General features: G+C 46.6%; 1 protein-coding gene across 1 annotated transcript in view; it reads right to left on the reverse strand.

Moving 5' to 3' along the window:
• SCARA5 (scavenger receptor class A member 5) overlaps nucleotides 1–17,110 on the reverse strand; it is a 271,534-nt gene that overhangs the window by 11,531 nt on the left and 242,893 nt on the right. The window contains exon 8 of the mRNA XM_040427109.1: nucleotides 10,344–10,538. Coding sequence (XP_040283043.1) covers nucleotides 10,344–10,538 — 195 coding nt within the window. The remainder of the gene's footprint in view (nucleotides 1–10,343; nucleotides 10,539–17,110) is intronic.

The raw sequence follows: 17,110 nt of genomic DNA on the forward strand, positions 1-17,110 counted from the left end.
CGCACATGTGGTATCGCTGTACTCAGGAGAAGTTGGGGAATGTGTTTTGGGGTGTCATTTTACATATACCCATGCTGGGTGAGAGAAATATCTTGGCAAAAGACAACTTTTCCCATTTTTTTATACAAAGTTGGCATTTGACCAAGATATTTCTCTCACCCAGCATGGGTATATGTAAAATGACACCCCAAAACACATTCCTCAACTTCTCCTGAGTACGGCGATACCAGATGTGTGACACTTTTTTGCAGCCTAGATGCGCAAAGGTGCCCAAATTCCTTTTAGGAGGGCATTTTTAGACATTTGGATCCCAGACTTCTTCTCACGCTTTGGGGCCCCTAGAATGCCAGGGCAGTATAAATACCCCACATGTGACCCCATTTTGGAAAGAAGACACCCCAAGGTATTCAATGAGGGGCATGGTGAGTTCATAGAAATTTTTTTTTTTTGGCACAAGTTAGCGGAAATTGATATTTTTTATTTTTTTCTCACAAAGTCTCCCTTTCCGCTAACTTGGGACAAAAATTTCAATCTTTCATGGACTCAATATGCCCCTCACGGAATACCTGGGGGTGTCTTCTTTCCGAAATGGGGTCACATGTGGGGTATTTATACTGCCCTGGCATTCTAGGGGCCCTAAAGCGTGAGAAGAAGTCTGGAATATAAATGTCTAAAAAATTTTACGCATTTGGATTCCGTGAGGGGTATGGTGAGTTCATGTGAGATTTTATTTTTTGACACAAGTTAGTGGAATATGAGACTTTGTAAGAAAAAAAAATAATAATTCCGCTAACTTGGGCCAAAAAAATGTCTGAATGGAGCCTTACAGGGGGTGATCAATGACAGGGGGGTGATCAATGACAGGGGGGTGATCAATGACAGGGGGGGTGATCAGGGAGTCTATATGGGGTGATCACCACAGTCATTGATCACGCCCCTGTAAGGCTTCATTCAGACGTCCGTATGCGTTTTGCTGATCCGATCCATCTATCAGTGGATCCGTAAAAATCATGCGGACATCTGAATGGAGCTTTACAGGGGGGTGATCAATGACAGGGGGGTAATCAATGACAGGGGGGTGATCAGGGAGTCTATATGGGGTGATCAGGGGCTAATAAGGGGTTAATAAGTGACGGGGGGGGGTGTAGTGTAGTGTAGTGGTGCTTGGTGCTACTTTACTGAGCTACCTGTGTCCTCTGGTGGTCGATCCAAACAAAGGGGACCACCAGAGGACCAGGTAGCAGGTATATTAGACGCTGTTATCAAAACAGCGTCTAATATACCTGTTAGGGGTTAAAAAAAACACATCTCCAGCCTGCCAGCGAACGATCGCCGCTGGCAGGCTGGAGATCAACTCTCTTACCTTCCGTTCCTGTGTGCGCTCGTTCACAGGAAATCTCGCGTCTTGCGAGATGACGAGTATATGCGTGACTGTGCGCAGCGCTGCCACCTCCGGAACGCGATCCTGCGTTAGGCGGTCCGGAGGTGGTTAAAACTCATGTGAGAGTGAAGGAGCCAGGGGCGGCAATGAGCAGTCCCTTACATGATGGAAGGAGAACAGATAGGTAAGGGAGCAATTTACTGAGCAGCACAGAGTATTTCAGGAGAGTGTGCAGAGCTTGTAAGACACCACAGACTGAGGCCTCATGCACACGACCGTTTTTTTTTGCGGTCCGCAAAACGGATTTCCGTTGTTCCGTGATCTGTGACCGTTTTTTCTTCCGTGGGTCTTCCTTGATTTTTGGAGGATCCACGGACATGAAAAGTGAAAAAAAAAACTAAGTCAAGTTTGCATTGAAAATGATAGGAAAAACGGACATGGATCACGGACACGGATCACGGACACGGATCACGGACACGGATGACTATCTTGTGTGCATCCGTGATTTTTCACGGACCCATTCACTTGAATGGGTCCGTGAACCGTTGTCAGTGAAAAAAATAGGACAGGTCATATTTTTTTCACGGACTGGAAAAACGGATCACGGACGCGGAAGCCAAACGGTGCATTTTCCGATTTTTCCACGGACCTATTGAAAGTCAATGGGTCCGCGAAAAAAAACGGAAAACGGAACAACGGCCGCGGATGCACACAACGGTCGTGTGCATGAGGCCTAAGGGCTCATGCACACGACAGTATTTTGCGTTCAGTATACTGGCCGTTTTTGTAGTTCAGTATGCGGAACATATACTGAACCATTCATTTCAATGGTTCAGCAAAAAATACTGAAGTGTCTCCGTGTGCATTCCGTTTCAGTATTTCAGTATTTCCGTACCGTGAAAAGATAGAACATGTCCTATTCTTGTCCGCAAATCACAGTGCTTGGCTCCATTCAAGTCAATGGGTCCGCAAAAAAAACGGAACACATACGGAAATGCATCCGTATGTCTTCCGTTTCCGTTCCGTTTTTTGCTGAACCATCTATTGAAAATGTTATGCCCAGCCCAATTTCATCTATGTAATTACTGTATACTGTATATGCCATACGGAAAAACGGAACGGAAAAACGGAACAGAAACGGAAACACAACGGAAACAAAAAACGGAACAACGGATCCGTGAAAAACGGACCGCAAAAAACTGAAAAAGCCATACGGTCGTGTGCAATAGGCCTAAGGGCTCCTGCACACGACCGCATGGTTTTGCGATCCGTTTTAGGCTACTTTCACACTTGCGCTTGATCGGATCCGTTCTGAACGGATCCGATCATATTAATGCAGACGGAGGCTCCGTTCAGTACGGATCCGTCAGCATTAATAACTTAGAAAAATTTCTAAGTGCGAAATTAGCCTGAGCGGATCCGTCCAGACTTTCAATGTAAAGTCAATGGGGGACGGATCCGCTTGAAGATTGAGCCATATGGTGTCATCTTCAAGCGGATCCGTTCCCATTGACTTACATTGTAAGTCTGGACGGATCCGCTCGCCTCCGCACGGCCAGGCAGACACCCGAACGCTGCAAGCAGCGTTCAGCTGTCCGCCTGGCCGTGCGGAGGCGAGCGGAGCGGAGGCTGAACGCCGCCAGACTGATGCAGTCTGAGCGGATCCGCATCCATTCAGACTGCATCAGGGCTGGACGGAAGCGTTCTGCTCCGCTCGTGAGCCCCTTCAAACGGAGCTCACGAGCGGACAGCAGAACGCTAGTGTGAAAGTAGCCTTAAACTGATCCGTTTTTCCATTTTTTTGTTTCAGTAGTATTTCCGTTTCGCCGTACCGTTTTTTTTTCCATTTGGTTTCCGTTTTTTTTTGCGGATCACAAACGGAAACGGAAGCATACAATAATATTTAAACAGTAAGTACATAAAAAAATTGGGCTGGGCATAAAATTTTCAATAGATGGTTCCGTAAAAACGGAATGGATACGGAAGACATACGGATACATTCCGCTTGCAATCCATTTTTTTGCGGACCCATTGACTTGAATGGAGCCACGGAACGTGATTTGAAGGCAATAATAGGACATGTTCTATGTTTGAACGGAAATATGGAAACGGAAGGTATACGGAGTACCTTCCGTTTTTTTTTGCGGATCCATTGAAATGAATGGTTCCGTATACGGTCTGTATACGGAACGCAAAAAACAGAATGTAAATAGGAAAAAAAACGTTTGTGTGCAGGAGGCCTAATAGGTAAGGGAGCAGTTTACTGAGCAGCACAGAGTATTTCAGGAGAAGAGTGTGTGCAGAGCTTGTGGTAGATCACAGACTGATAGGTAAAGGAGCAGTTTACTGAGCAGCACAGAGTATTTCAGGAGGAGAGTGTGCAGAGCTTGCGGGAGATCACAGACTGATAGGTAAAGGAGCAGTTTACTGAGCAGCACAGAGTATTTCAGGATAAGAGTGTGCAGAGCTTGCGGGATATCACAGACTGATAAAGGAGCAGTTTACTGAGCAGCACAGAGTATTTCAGGAGAAGAGTGTGTGCAGAGCTTGTGGTAGATCACAGACTGATAGGTAAAGGAGCAGTTTACTGAGCAGCACAGAGTATTTCAGGAGAAGAGTGCAGAGCTTGCGGGAGATCACAGACTGATAGGTAAGGGAGCCGTTTACTGAGCAGCACAGAGTATTTCAGAGGAATGTGCTGGACATGTGAGAGGTTACATACTGAGACTTACATAGTGGAAGAGGACTCTCATTTATCATAGTATTGGAGGGCACACAGGGGGTTAACACGATGTGCTACATCCTACAGATCCTTGGGGTGCAGTAAAAACCGAAATATCCTGCGGTACAATTACACTAAGACCCGGGAGAGTCGTGAGGAGAGTGGACGTTGCGGCTCGTTACATGGGAGGACAACCCCCATTATGTTCTCGCCCTGCAGTCCGGGCCCTAATGGTTCCCATATGGGCAGCAGACGAGCCGCACAGCTCTATGATCCTGCTCCTCTAGAATTCCTACAACCCGGACAGGAGATAGGCGGCCGCCTGGCGCCCCTGATCCACACTCAGCTTCTGGGCCCCCAACCCTCCGCCTCAGGGACCGGGGCCTGGGTGAGGCTGCTGCCCTCATATATACAGTATTACATTGCTGAAGATCTCTGCTGGCTGTCAGTGAATAATACTTCTGTTTACGTCCACTGGATTGCAGTAACTCCTGATGCTGTTAATCCTTAGCTTTACTTGTCTTGTACGGATGACTTCATCAGTCACATCCAGAGCTGCATTCACAATTCTGCAGTTAACCTCCCCCTCCATGACCCAGGGTAAGATGTAGAACTCATGTGGCCTATTCAGCAGCACAGGGGCCCAGAGGGAGGAAGGGGCCCGCCCTGGCCGCAGGGTGGCCTCTATATCTCATCCCAGTCAGTCAATCACAGAGACATTATGACCCGTGATGAGCGGCAGGGGCAATATTCAAATTTGCGATATTTCACTAATATTTTATGGAATATTCGTCATATATTCGCTATTATTTTCTTGATTGCAAAAATCGGCAATGTAATCTTCGCGTAATGCGTGCGCAGTACGGGCGTGGGTCACTTTGGCTACATTTTCCAAGCTGCAAAAATCGTCAATTAACGATGCGCATATTTTTGCGCAATACATGCCACTTCACATTTTATCAGGTCTGAGTAGATATTACTGATTGGTGCACTAAGTATTATTGTGACATCACAGCACTATGTCTGTAGCCTGTATGTATGGACAGCAGAGAAACAGTAATCCCTATCACACTACCTAACACCCTGCACTGGAATCAGCTACACTATATCACTAACTAACCTACACTGACTATCTCCCACTAACTATCTGTATTATATATATATGAGCTAACTAACTAACTAACTAACTAATGTATTAGATAAGGATGAAAGCACAGAGCACAGTGATGTCACTGCTCTCTCTCTCAGAACTGCGGGGGAGGTTCTTATATAGTAAGGGGTAGGCAACTCTCCTATTGGTTGCTAGGGATGTTGCTGAGCTATGACAGAGATGTTGCAGCCTTCTCATTGGCCCACAAGCAAGAAGCAGTGAGGGATCATGGGTACCGATGAAACAAAATCTGGACTGTACAGACCCTACAGGTCTGAAGACTTTCCGGACTGTACGGACCCTACAGGTCTGAAGACTTTCCGGACTGTATGGACCCTACAGGTCTGAAGACTTTCCGGACTGTACGGACCCTACAGGTCTGAAGACTTTCTGGACTGTATGGACCCTACAGGTCTGAAGACTTTCCGGACTGTATGGACCCTACAGGTCTGAAGGCTCTCCGGACTGTATGGACCCTACAGGTCTGAAGGCTCTCCGGACTGTATGGAGCCTACAGGTCTGAAGGCTTTCCGGACTGTATGGAGCCTACAGGTCTGAAGGCTCTCCGGACTGTATGGAGCCTACAGGTCTGAAGGCTTTCCGGACTGTATGGAGCCTACAGGTCTGAAGGCTCTCCGGACTGTACAGACCCTACAGGTCTGAAGGCTTTCCGGACTGTATGGACCCTACAGGTCTGAAGACTTTCCTGACTGTATGGACCCTACAGGTCTGAAGACTTTCCAGACTGTAAGGACCCTACAGGTCTGAAGATTTTCCGGACTGTACAGACCCTACAGGTCTGAAGACTTTCCTGACTGTACGGACCCTACAGGTCTGAAGATTTTCCGGACTGTACGGACCCTACAGGTCTGAAGACTTTCCGGACTGTACAGACCCTACAGGTCTAAAGACTTTCCGGACTGTATGGACCCTACAGGTCTGAAGATTTTCCGGACTGTATGGACCCTACAGGTCTGAAGATTTTCCGGACTGTACGGACCCTACAGGTCTGAAGACTTTCCTGACTGTACGGACCCTACAGGTCTGAAGACTTTCCGGACTGTACGGACCCTACAGGTCTGAAGACTTTCCTGACTGTACGGACCCTACAGGTCTGAAGACTTCCCTGACTGTACGGACCCTACAGGTCTGAAGACTTTCCGGACTGTACGGACCCTACAGGTCTGAAGACTTTCCTGACTGTACGGACCCTACAGGTCTGAAGACTTTCCGGACTGTATGGACCCTACAGGTCTGAAGACTTTCCGGACTGTACGGACCCTACAGGTCTGAAGACTTTCCTGACTGTACGGACCCTACAGGTCTGAAGACTTTCCGGACTGTATGGACCCTACAGGTCTGAAGACTTTCCGGACTGTAGGGACCCTACAGGTCTGAAGACTTTCCGGACTGTATGGACCCTACAGGTCTGAAGACTTTCCGGACCCTACAGGTCTGAAGACTTTCCGGACCGTACAGGTCTGAAGACTTTCCGGACTGTATGGACCCTACAGGTCTGAAGACTTTCCGGACTGTACGGACCCTACAGGTCTGAAGACTTTCCGGACTGTACGGACCCTACAGGTCTGAAGACTTTCCTGACTGTACGGACCCTACAGGTCTGAAGACTTTCCGGACTGTATGGACCCTACAGGTCTGAAGACTTTCCGGACTGTACGGACCCTACAGGTCTGAAGACTTTCCGGACTGTACGGACCCTACAGGTCTGAAGACTTTCCGGACTGTATGGACCCTACAGGTCTGAAGACTTTCTGGACTGTACGGACCCTACAGGTCTGAAGACTTTCCGGACTGTACGGACCCTACAGGTCTGAAGATTTTCCGGACTGTATGGACCCTACAGGTCTGAAGACTTTCCTGACTGTACGGACCCTACAGGTCTGAAGATTTTCCGGACTGTACGGACCCTACAGGTCTGAAGACTTTCCGGACTGTACAGACCCTACAGGTCTAAAGACTTTCCGGACTGTATGGACCCTACAGGTCTGAAGATTTTCCGGACTGTATGGACCCTACAGGTCTGAAGATTTTCCGGACTGTACGGACCCTACAGGTCTGAAGACTTTCCTGACTGTACGGACCCTACAGGTCTGAAGACTTTCCGGACTGTACGGACCCTACAGGTCTGAAGACTTTCCTGACTGTACGGACCCTACAGGTCTGAAGACTTCCCTGACTGTACGGACCCTACAGGTCTGAAGACTTTCCGGACTGTACGGACCCTACAGGTCTGAAGACTTTCCTGACTGTACGGACCCTACAGGTCTGAAGACTTTCCGGACTGTATGGACCCTACAGGTCTGAAGACTTTCCGGACTGTACGGACCCTACAGGTCTGAAGACTTTCCTGACTGTACGGACCCTACAGGTCTGAAGACTTTCCGGACTGTATGGACCCTACAGGTCTGAAGACTTTCCGGACTGTAGGGACCCTACAGGTCTGAAGACTTTCCGGACTGTATGGACCCTACAGGTCTGAAGACTTTCCGGACCCTACAGGTCTGAAGACTTTCCGGACCGTACAGGTCTGAAGACTTTCCGGACTGTATGGACCCTACAGGTCTGAAGACTTTCCGGACTGTACGGACCCTACAGGTCTGAAGACTTTCCGGACTGTACGGACCCTACAGGTCTGAAGACTTTCCGGACTGTATGGACCCTACAGGTCTGAAGACTTTCTGGACTGTACGGACCCTACAGGTCTGAAGACTTTCCGGACTGTACGGACCCTACAGGTCTGAAGATTTTCCGGACTGTATGGACCCTACAGGTCTGAAGATTTTCCGGACTGTACGGACCCTACAGGTCTGAAGACTTTCCTGACTGTACGGACCCTACAGGTCTGAAGACTTTCCGGACTGTACGGACCCTACAGGTCTGAAGACTTTCCTGACTGTACGGACCCTACAGGTCTGAAGACTTTCCTGACTGTACGGACCCTACAGGTCTGAAGACTTTCCGGACTGTACGGACCCTACGGGTCTGAAGACTTTCCTGACTGTACGGACCCTACAGGTCTGAAGACTTTCCGGACTGTACGGACCCTACAGGTCTGAAGACTTTCCGGACTGTACGGACCCTACAGGTCTGAAGACTTTCCGGACTGTAGGGACCCTACAGGTCTGAAGACTTTCCGGACTGTATGGACCCTACAGGTCTGAAGACTTTCCGGACCCTACAGGTCTGAAGACTTTCCGGACTGTATGGACCCTACAGGTCTGAAGACTTTCCGGACTGTACGGACCCTACAGGTCTGAAGACTTTCCGGACTGTACGGACCCTACAGGTCTGAAGACTTTCCGGACTGTACGGACCCTACAGGTCTGAAGACTTTCCGGACTGTATGGACCCTACAGGTCTGAAGACTTTCCGGACTGTAGGGACCCTACAGGTTTGAAGACTTTCCGGACTGTATGGACCCTACAGGTCTGAAGACTTTCCGGACCCTACAGGTCTGAAGACTTTCCGGACTGTATGGACCCTACAGGTCTGAAGACTTTCCGGACTGTACGGACCCTACAGGTCTGAAGACTTTCCGGACTGTACGGACCCTACAGGTCTGAAGACTTTCCGGACTGTACGGACCCTACAGGTCTGAAGACTTTCCGGACTGTACGGACCCTACAGGTCTGAAGACTTTCCGGACTGTACGGACCCTACAGGTCTGAAGACTTTCCGGACTGTATGGACCCTACAGGTCTGAAGACTTTCCGGACTGTACGGACCCTACAGGTCTGAAGACTTTCCGGACTGTTTGGACCCTACAGGTCTGAAGACTTTCCGGACTGTACGGACCCTACAGGTCTGAAGACTTTCCTGACTGTACTGACCCTACAGGCCTGAAGATTTTCCGGACTGTATGGACCCTACAGGTCTGAAGGCTCTCCGGACTGTACGGACCCTACAGGTCTGAAGACTTTCCTGACTGTATGGACCCTACAGGTCTGAAGACTTTCCGGACTGTACGGACCCTACAGGTCTGAAGACTTTCCGGACTGTATGGACCCTACAGGTCTGAAGACTTTCCGGACTGTATGGACCCTACAGGTCTGAAGACTTTCCGGACTGTACTGCACCAGCATGGGACAATAGGAGAAAGATATGAGGTTTTGCAGTATGAAGGATAGCCAGAAACCAGAACTGTGACTGCAGCTCTAGATGTGACTGGAGCAGAAGACGAGATGTAACTGCTGATGACTGGCTCCTGTCTCAGACATAACTAAGGAGACTGTATCTGGCCGACAAGAGGATTCCTGCAGGACGCCTTGGCCAGTCTCATAGAGCGGAGAAGGAAAATGGATTTCAGTGACTTCCATCCAAGACGATGAACTCGAGTCTATTTTTAGGTTGGAAGGTAGCTGCACGCACCTGGCACAGCGCTGGTTAAATCCCCTCGTTTGCTTCCTTGTTCGTTCACATTTAGAGGGGATGTCACATGAAGGGTTAATATCGCTCCAGATTGTAGCGTCCATCATTTCAGCATAAGAAATATATTTACCTTCCCAAATTATTCGGATCTATTTCCATGGACACAAGGGAACGCTCCCTTATCTGACCAGACAGAGCAGCGCCATCTAGTGGCCATATTTATAATTGCCAGAACTGATCACTTAGGCGCAGGATTTCCTACCTGCTACTAAGCTCCAGACTAAGGGCTCGTTCACACGACCGTGACGTTTTTTTGCGGTCCGCAAAACATGGATGGCGCCCGTGTGCCTTCCGCAATTTGCGGAACGGAACAGGAGGCCTATTATAGAAATGCCTATTCTTGTCTTTTGCGGAGCCATTGAAATGAATGATTCCGTATACGGACCGTATGAGGAACGCAGAAAACGGCCTGTATACGAAACGCAAAATACGTTTGTGTGAACGAGCCCTAATATACGACAGTCTAGGGCAGTGGTGGCTAACCTCCGGCACTCCAGCTGTGGTGAAACTACAACTCCCAGCATGCTCCATGCAAAGTACAGGTTCCCTACGGGCTCATGCAACGGCCGTGTGCATGAGCCCTAAGGATGATAGGAGTTATAACACCTGGCGGTCGCCCAAGGCCAGTCATTTCTTTTTACCTTGACCAAATTTGGCCGTCCTGTACACCTCCTCCGCTCCTTTGTATCCCAGCATCCGGCAGACGACATCCCCGTCTTTCTTGTCCCAGCCGTCGTCGCACACGGTGCCCCAGCGCTTGTCGTGGTACACCTCCACCCTTCCTTCGTGGGGTCCAGATCCGTTCACCAGTCGCACCACCCCCTCCTCAGCCGACCCTGGAATTAAACACATCGGGGATTATAATACCGAAATGGAAGTTATGGCTCTGTTCATCCTGAGCCTCCTGGTTCATGAACCGAAATTTAGAACTACAGTGAAGACCGACACACAGGCAGAATTTTCATAAATCATAACCACCAGCGAGAAAAACAAGATTGAGGGTTGCCTTATTTTCTCGGAAGGCTTGGTGACAGCCATCAGCATCGGACTGAAGTCCCTTGGGCTCTGCCGGCGGAATTGATTCTGAGGGCCCACCCTGGGGGGGGGGGGGGGGAGGACGTTCGGCCTTGCACCCACTTCCCAGGCATCAGTGATGGAGCGCTGCATTCCTGAGTGGAATTTTTTGCTCAGGGTCACCGTATCACGCAAAGGTCGCCGTCCTTATACGTAGAGATCGCGTATCGGTGACAAAGGCGCAAAGATGAAGGAAAGTGACAAATGTTTAGGATGGATTCACAGAAGTCATTTATTTAGTTGCATTTTTTACCAAAAGTTTTAAAACAGCAAAAAAAAAAAAAAAAAAGGGATTATTTTGTGAAAATCGACAGTTTTCTCACAATTATGTGAAGAGCTAGTGGGGCGGTATCCAGGACCCCCCATATGTATCCAGGACCCCCCATATGTATCCAGGACCCCCCATATGTATCCAGGACCTCCACAGAGATGATAAGGGTTCTGGTAGAAAGAAGTGAAGATACTGCTCACAACTCCCATCATTTGCAGGAAAAAAAAGACTTCCTAATTAGCTTATATTTTCCATAGGTAAGTGAACTCCAGACTGATACATTGTAACAAACCATCACCAAAAGAGAGATTTCTGCTACTGATGTGTTCACCTCACAGAGGATTGTCTGGACTGGATGCATAGCAACAAAACCTCAGCTCTGAGTATTGGGTCTACAGGATGTAACTGAGGATCAGTACAGGATAAGTAATGTATGTACACAGTGACTCCACCAGCAGAATATTGAGTGCAGCTCTGGGGTATAATACAGGATGTAACTCAGGATCAGTACAGGATAAGTAATGTAATGTATGTACACAGTGACTGTACCAGCAGAATAGTGAGTGCAGCTCTGGAGTATAATACAGGATGTAACTCAGGATCAGTACAGGATAAGTAATGTATGTACACAGTGACTGCACCAGCAGAATAGTGAGTGCAGCTCTGGAGTATAATACAGGATGTAACTCAGGATCAGTACAGGATAAGTAATGTAATGTATGTACACAGTGACTGCACCAGCAGAACAGTGAGTGCAGCTCTGGAGTATAATACAGGATGTAACTCAGGATCAGTACAGGATAAGTAATGTATTGTATGTACACAGTGACTGCACCAGCAGAATAGTGAGTGCAGCTCTGGAGTATAATACAGGATGTAACTCAGGATCAATACAGGATAAGTAATGTAATGTATGTACACAGTGACTGTACCAGCAGAATAGTGAGTGCAGCTCTGGAGTATAATACAGGATGTAACTCAGGATCAGTACAGGATAAGTAATGTATGTACACAGTGACTGCACCAGCAGAATAGTGAGTGCAGCTCTGGAGTATAATACAGGATGTAACTCAGGATCAGTACAGGATAAGTAATGTTATGTATGTACACAGTGACTGCACCAGCAGAATAGTGAGTGCAGCTCTGGAGTATAATACAGAATGTAACTCAGGATCAGCACAGGATAAGTAATGTAATGTATGTACACAGTGACTCCACCAGCAGAATAGTGAGTGCAGCTCTGGAGTATAATACAGAATGTAACTCAGGATCAGTACAGGATAAGTAATGTATGTACACAGTGACTGTACCAGCAGAATAGTGAGTGCAGCTCTGGAGTATAATACAGAATGTAACTCAGGATCAGTACAGGATAAGTAATGTAATGTATGTACACAGTGACTGCACCAGCAGAATAGTGAGTGCAGCTCTGGAGTATAATACAGAATGTAACTCAGGATCAGTACAGGATAAGTAATGTAATGTATATACACAGTGACTGCACCAGCAGAATAGTGAGTGCAGCTCTGGAGTATAATACAGGATGACCTGTATAGTTTCCCCTGAAGACGCCGACAGGCTCGGCGAAACATGTAGGGACACAGGTTTAGAGTTTTAGGTAGGAGTTAGTCAGGGGGCCTAATAATAACTCTCTGGAGTAAGAGACTATTCAATACCAGATGTTACTGAACACTAGGAACAACTAGGTATCAGAGGCACAAGTTGTATCAGTAGAATTGGCAATCGACCCTGGAGTTGCTAACTCCTAAGTTTTAAATATGCTCCCAAGTAATATGTGTTTTTAAAAATAATCACAATAAAATTGAGTTTTAATAATACTAGTCAGAGGAGCTGCAAAAATACGCCTGGTCCATGTGACCTCTAATAAAAATTTTAATACAGGATGTAACTCAGGATCAGTACAGGATAAGTAATGTAATGTATGTACAGAGTGACTCCACCAGCAGAATAGTGAGTGCAGCTCTGGAGTATAATACAGGATGTAACTCAGGATCAGTACAGGATAAGTAATGTAATGTATGTACACAGTGACTCCACCAGCAGAATAGTGAGTGCAGCTCTGGAGTATACAGGATGTAACTCAGGATCAGTACAGGATAAGTAATGTAATGTATGTACACAGTGACTCCACCAGCAGAATAGTGAGTGCAGCTCTGGGGTATAATACAGGATGTAACTCAGGATCAGTACAGGATAAGTAATGTAATGTATGTACACAGTGACTGCACCAGCAGAATAGTGAGTGCAGCTCTGGAGTATAATACAGGATGTAACTCAGGATCAGTACAGGATAAGTAATGTAATGTATATACACAGTGACTGCACCAGCAGAATAGTGAGTGCAGCTCTGGAGTATAATACAGGATGTAACTCAGGATCAGTACAGGATAAGTAATGTAATGTATGTACACAGTGACTCCTCCAGCAGAATAGTGAGTGCAGCTCCGGAGTATAATACAGGAAGTAACTTAGGATCAGTACAGGATAAGTAATGTAATGTATATACACAGTGACTGCACCAGCAGAATAGTGAGTGCAGCTCTGGAGTACAATACAGGATGTAACTCAGGATCAGTACAGGATAAGTAATGTAATGTATGTACACAGTGACTCCACCAGCAGAATAGTGAGTGCAGCTCTGGAGTATAATACAGGATGTAACTCAGGATCAGTACAGGATAAGTAATGTATGTACACAGTGACTGCACCAGCAGAATACCATAGATACTAGTAAATCAGTGAGGGGGTAACAGTCTGGGGTAATGTTACTCCACGCTCTCCTACAATGAGTACATGTGTGATTTAGGCTGGTGGTAATGGGGTAGGGCGGAATATAATAGAAGCAGTTTAATGTCCATATTGATGAGAGGGACTAACACTGGTCATGTGACTGAGCGGAGCGACTCGTGCGATCTGTACGGCTTGGGTCGCGTTATTTTATTATGACAGTTATGATGGGAATGGTCTAATATTTCCTCTGCTTATTTTTATGCCGCGCTCTGGAATTTCACTTGGCTGGGGACTCCGCATTACACATACTGGAACAGTGCGGAGCCTTGGTCAGCAGCCAGGGACTGGACAGGAGGAGAGCGCTGGAACAGAGGCACACAATAAACTCCTTAAACTAAAATCATCTGCAGATGTAGAAGAGCCGAGCTTGTGCAGCGCAGTAGTGGTGAATTTGTCTCCAGCAACAATGCTGACATTTCTGTATATTATAGTTTCCTCTCCAGATGTAGCAGAGCTGTAACAGAGGAGAGCGCTTCTCTCTATACGACTACATATGTAGGCAGCATTTCTCTCCATGTATCACACGCCTCAATACTGAAATGACACCAAGAAGGAATCTGGAGCCCGGATGTATTTAGAGGGGTCTTTACTTGTTTAGGAGGTCTAGTCTTGGGTCTTTGGTCCATATTGAATTAGGGGTTCTGCTCTGAAGTCTGGTCTAGGGTCTGTATTTATTAGGCTACATTTATGGGATCTGGTTTGGGGTCTACTGGGTGTGATGAAGGCCTGAAGGGGCGCCATATGCACTACCTATGGTAATAACGTCTTAGGCCAGGGGCACGCCCTGTAGAAATGGACGTGGCAAATGGTAAAAAAATGATCCGCATATTTGGTTTCACTATTGTCAACCATTTACCTTGATGTATAGGTAGTTCCTCTAGGGGGAATTACATAGGGGCCAGGACTTTGGATATGGTGTTGGGGGATATTCTTAAGTTTTTTTTCCCCCCTAATTTATTGGTATTTTTATTATTATTACAGTTAATAGTGACTGTGGCGTCCAAGCTGTTTAGAGAGAGGGAGGTCCCTCTGTCTTCCATCAGCTCCCCGCAAATGAGATAGTGGGACGCTCATGTCTTTGATTGGCAGCCTGGGGCTTAATGAAGGCTCCAGGCCTGACTGCAGAGCGGGCCTAGCATGGTGCACCTCTCTGCCGGTGTCTGTCAGTATAGAACTGACAGTATAATGCTCTGTACTGCATAAGCCGTAAAGTGTATTACTGAAGTGATCAAAAGGTTGTCTGTTAATGTCCCATTGGGGGCCTAATAAATGGTTAAAAAAAAGTTTTATTAAGTAAAAACAGTGGCAGCTAAGGGAGTAACCAGTCCAGATCGGCACTTCTGCTGATCCGGGAGTCCAGTGCAGTGCCCAGACAAGGCGGCAGTCCAGCCTAAGGCCCCTTAGTGACTGCTGTAAAAAGGTGTATTGGTGGCCACTAAGGCCCCTTTCACACGGGCGAGTTTTCCGCGCGGGTGCAATGCGTCAGGTGAACGCATTGCACCCGCACTGAATCCGGACCCATTCATTTCTATGGGGCTGTGCACACGCTGCGGTGATTTTCACGCATCACTTGTGCGTTGCGTGAAATTTTCAGCTTGCTCTATTTTGTGCGTTTTTCACGCAATGCAGGCCCCATAGAAGTGAATGGGGCTGCATAAAAATCACAAGCATCCGCAAGCAAGTGCGGATGCGGTGCGATTTTCACGCACGGTTGCTAGGAGACGATCGGGATGGGGACCCGATCATTATTATTTTCCCTTATAACATGGTTATAAGGGAAAATAATAGCATTCTGAATACAGAATGCATAGTACAATAGCGCTGGAGGGGTTAAAAAAAAAAATAATTTAACTCATCTCATCCACTTGTTCGCGCAGTCGGCATCTCTTCTGTCTTCTTCTTTGCTGTCCAGGAGGAAAAGGACCCATGGTGATGTCACTGTGCTCATCACATGGTCCATCACCATGGTGATGGATCATGTGACGGACCATGTGATGAGCGCAGTGACGTCACCACAGGTCCTTTTCCTCCTGGACAGCAAAGAAGAGAAGCCGGGCAGAGCAAACAAGTGGATGAGGTGAGTTAAATATTTTTAATTTTTTTTAACCCCTTCAGCCCTATTTTACTTAGCATTCTGCTATTAAGAATGCTATTATTATATGCTTTTCTAAAGAAGTTCGGGTTTGGGTACCAAACATGCCGATCTTTCTCACGCGCGTGCAAAACGCATTAAAATTTTTGCACTCGCGTGGAAAAATCGCGCATTTTCCCGCGACGCACCCGCATCTTATCCGGCCCAAATCCATGACGCCCGTGTAAAAAGAGGCCTAAGGGGTTAAGAGAATATATTTTTTATACTTTTTTTGTTTTTCGATTATATTTTATTTTAAGAATAAAACTTGAAATGGAAAAAATATTACAAATATCTTTCAAATTTGGTGACAATTTTGAATCTGTTTTTTTTCTCTTTTGTCCACGAATTTGATTGGACACAGCCACATGCGGCCAAACACCCTCTAATCTTCTCTATTCTCTGTTATTAACATTTTTCCTCTGTTCTGAGAAAACAATACAAATCAATAATTCGCAGACAATAATTTTTGTCGTCGTGTGATTTTTTTTTTTTTTATCCTTAAAAAAGATCAGCATAAAATTAGAATGAATAGAAGGGGAGATCGGGGCATTATTAATGTTAATAATGTGTCATTAATTATTCAAAAATATATTTAAAAAACCCCTAAAAGGTTTAGTTTTTCCTATCTACTTTTCATCAATATTTATATAATTGTACATATAGCATGATTTTAAAATTTAAGCTTTTCAGCAGATCACAGGCCAACATAAACACCAGGAGGACTTATGACGTATAAGTGTTTCATGCCGATAAACATGATCATTAGTTATCAAGCTGAGGGTGGAGAAGACTATCTCTAGGCCCTATTGTTTTCTTTTTTTTTATTAATGGCCCCATTGCCAAAACAAAATGGGACTCTATTCTAGAGCTGTCTCATGCCACCGTGCACTGGTCGGGAAGGTTAGGGTTGTCTAACCTGTTCCCATTCCTTGTAGGGACAGTTCTCATCCCTTGGGAACAGTTACCCAATGACTATTTTTTCACGTCATGCCCCATGTGGACTAGAGGAATCCATTTCAGGTCCATACCACCTGGACCATATCACCAGCAAGACAGGGGAATTTCACTATCCAGTAAGGGAAATGATGTCTTGAGGCTCATCTCAACCCACAGGGGAA

The sequence above is a fragment of the Bufo bufo genome, chromosome 4, assembly GCF_905171765.1.
Source record: "Bufo bufo chromosome 4, aBufBuf1.1, whole genome shotgun sequence".
Classification (NCBI taxonomy): domain Eukaryota; kingdom Metazoa; phylum Chordata; class Amphibia; order Anura; family Bufonidae; genus Bufo; species Bufo bufo.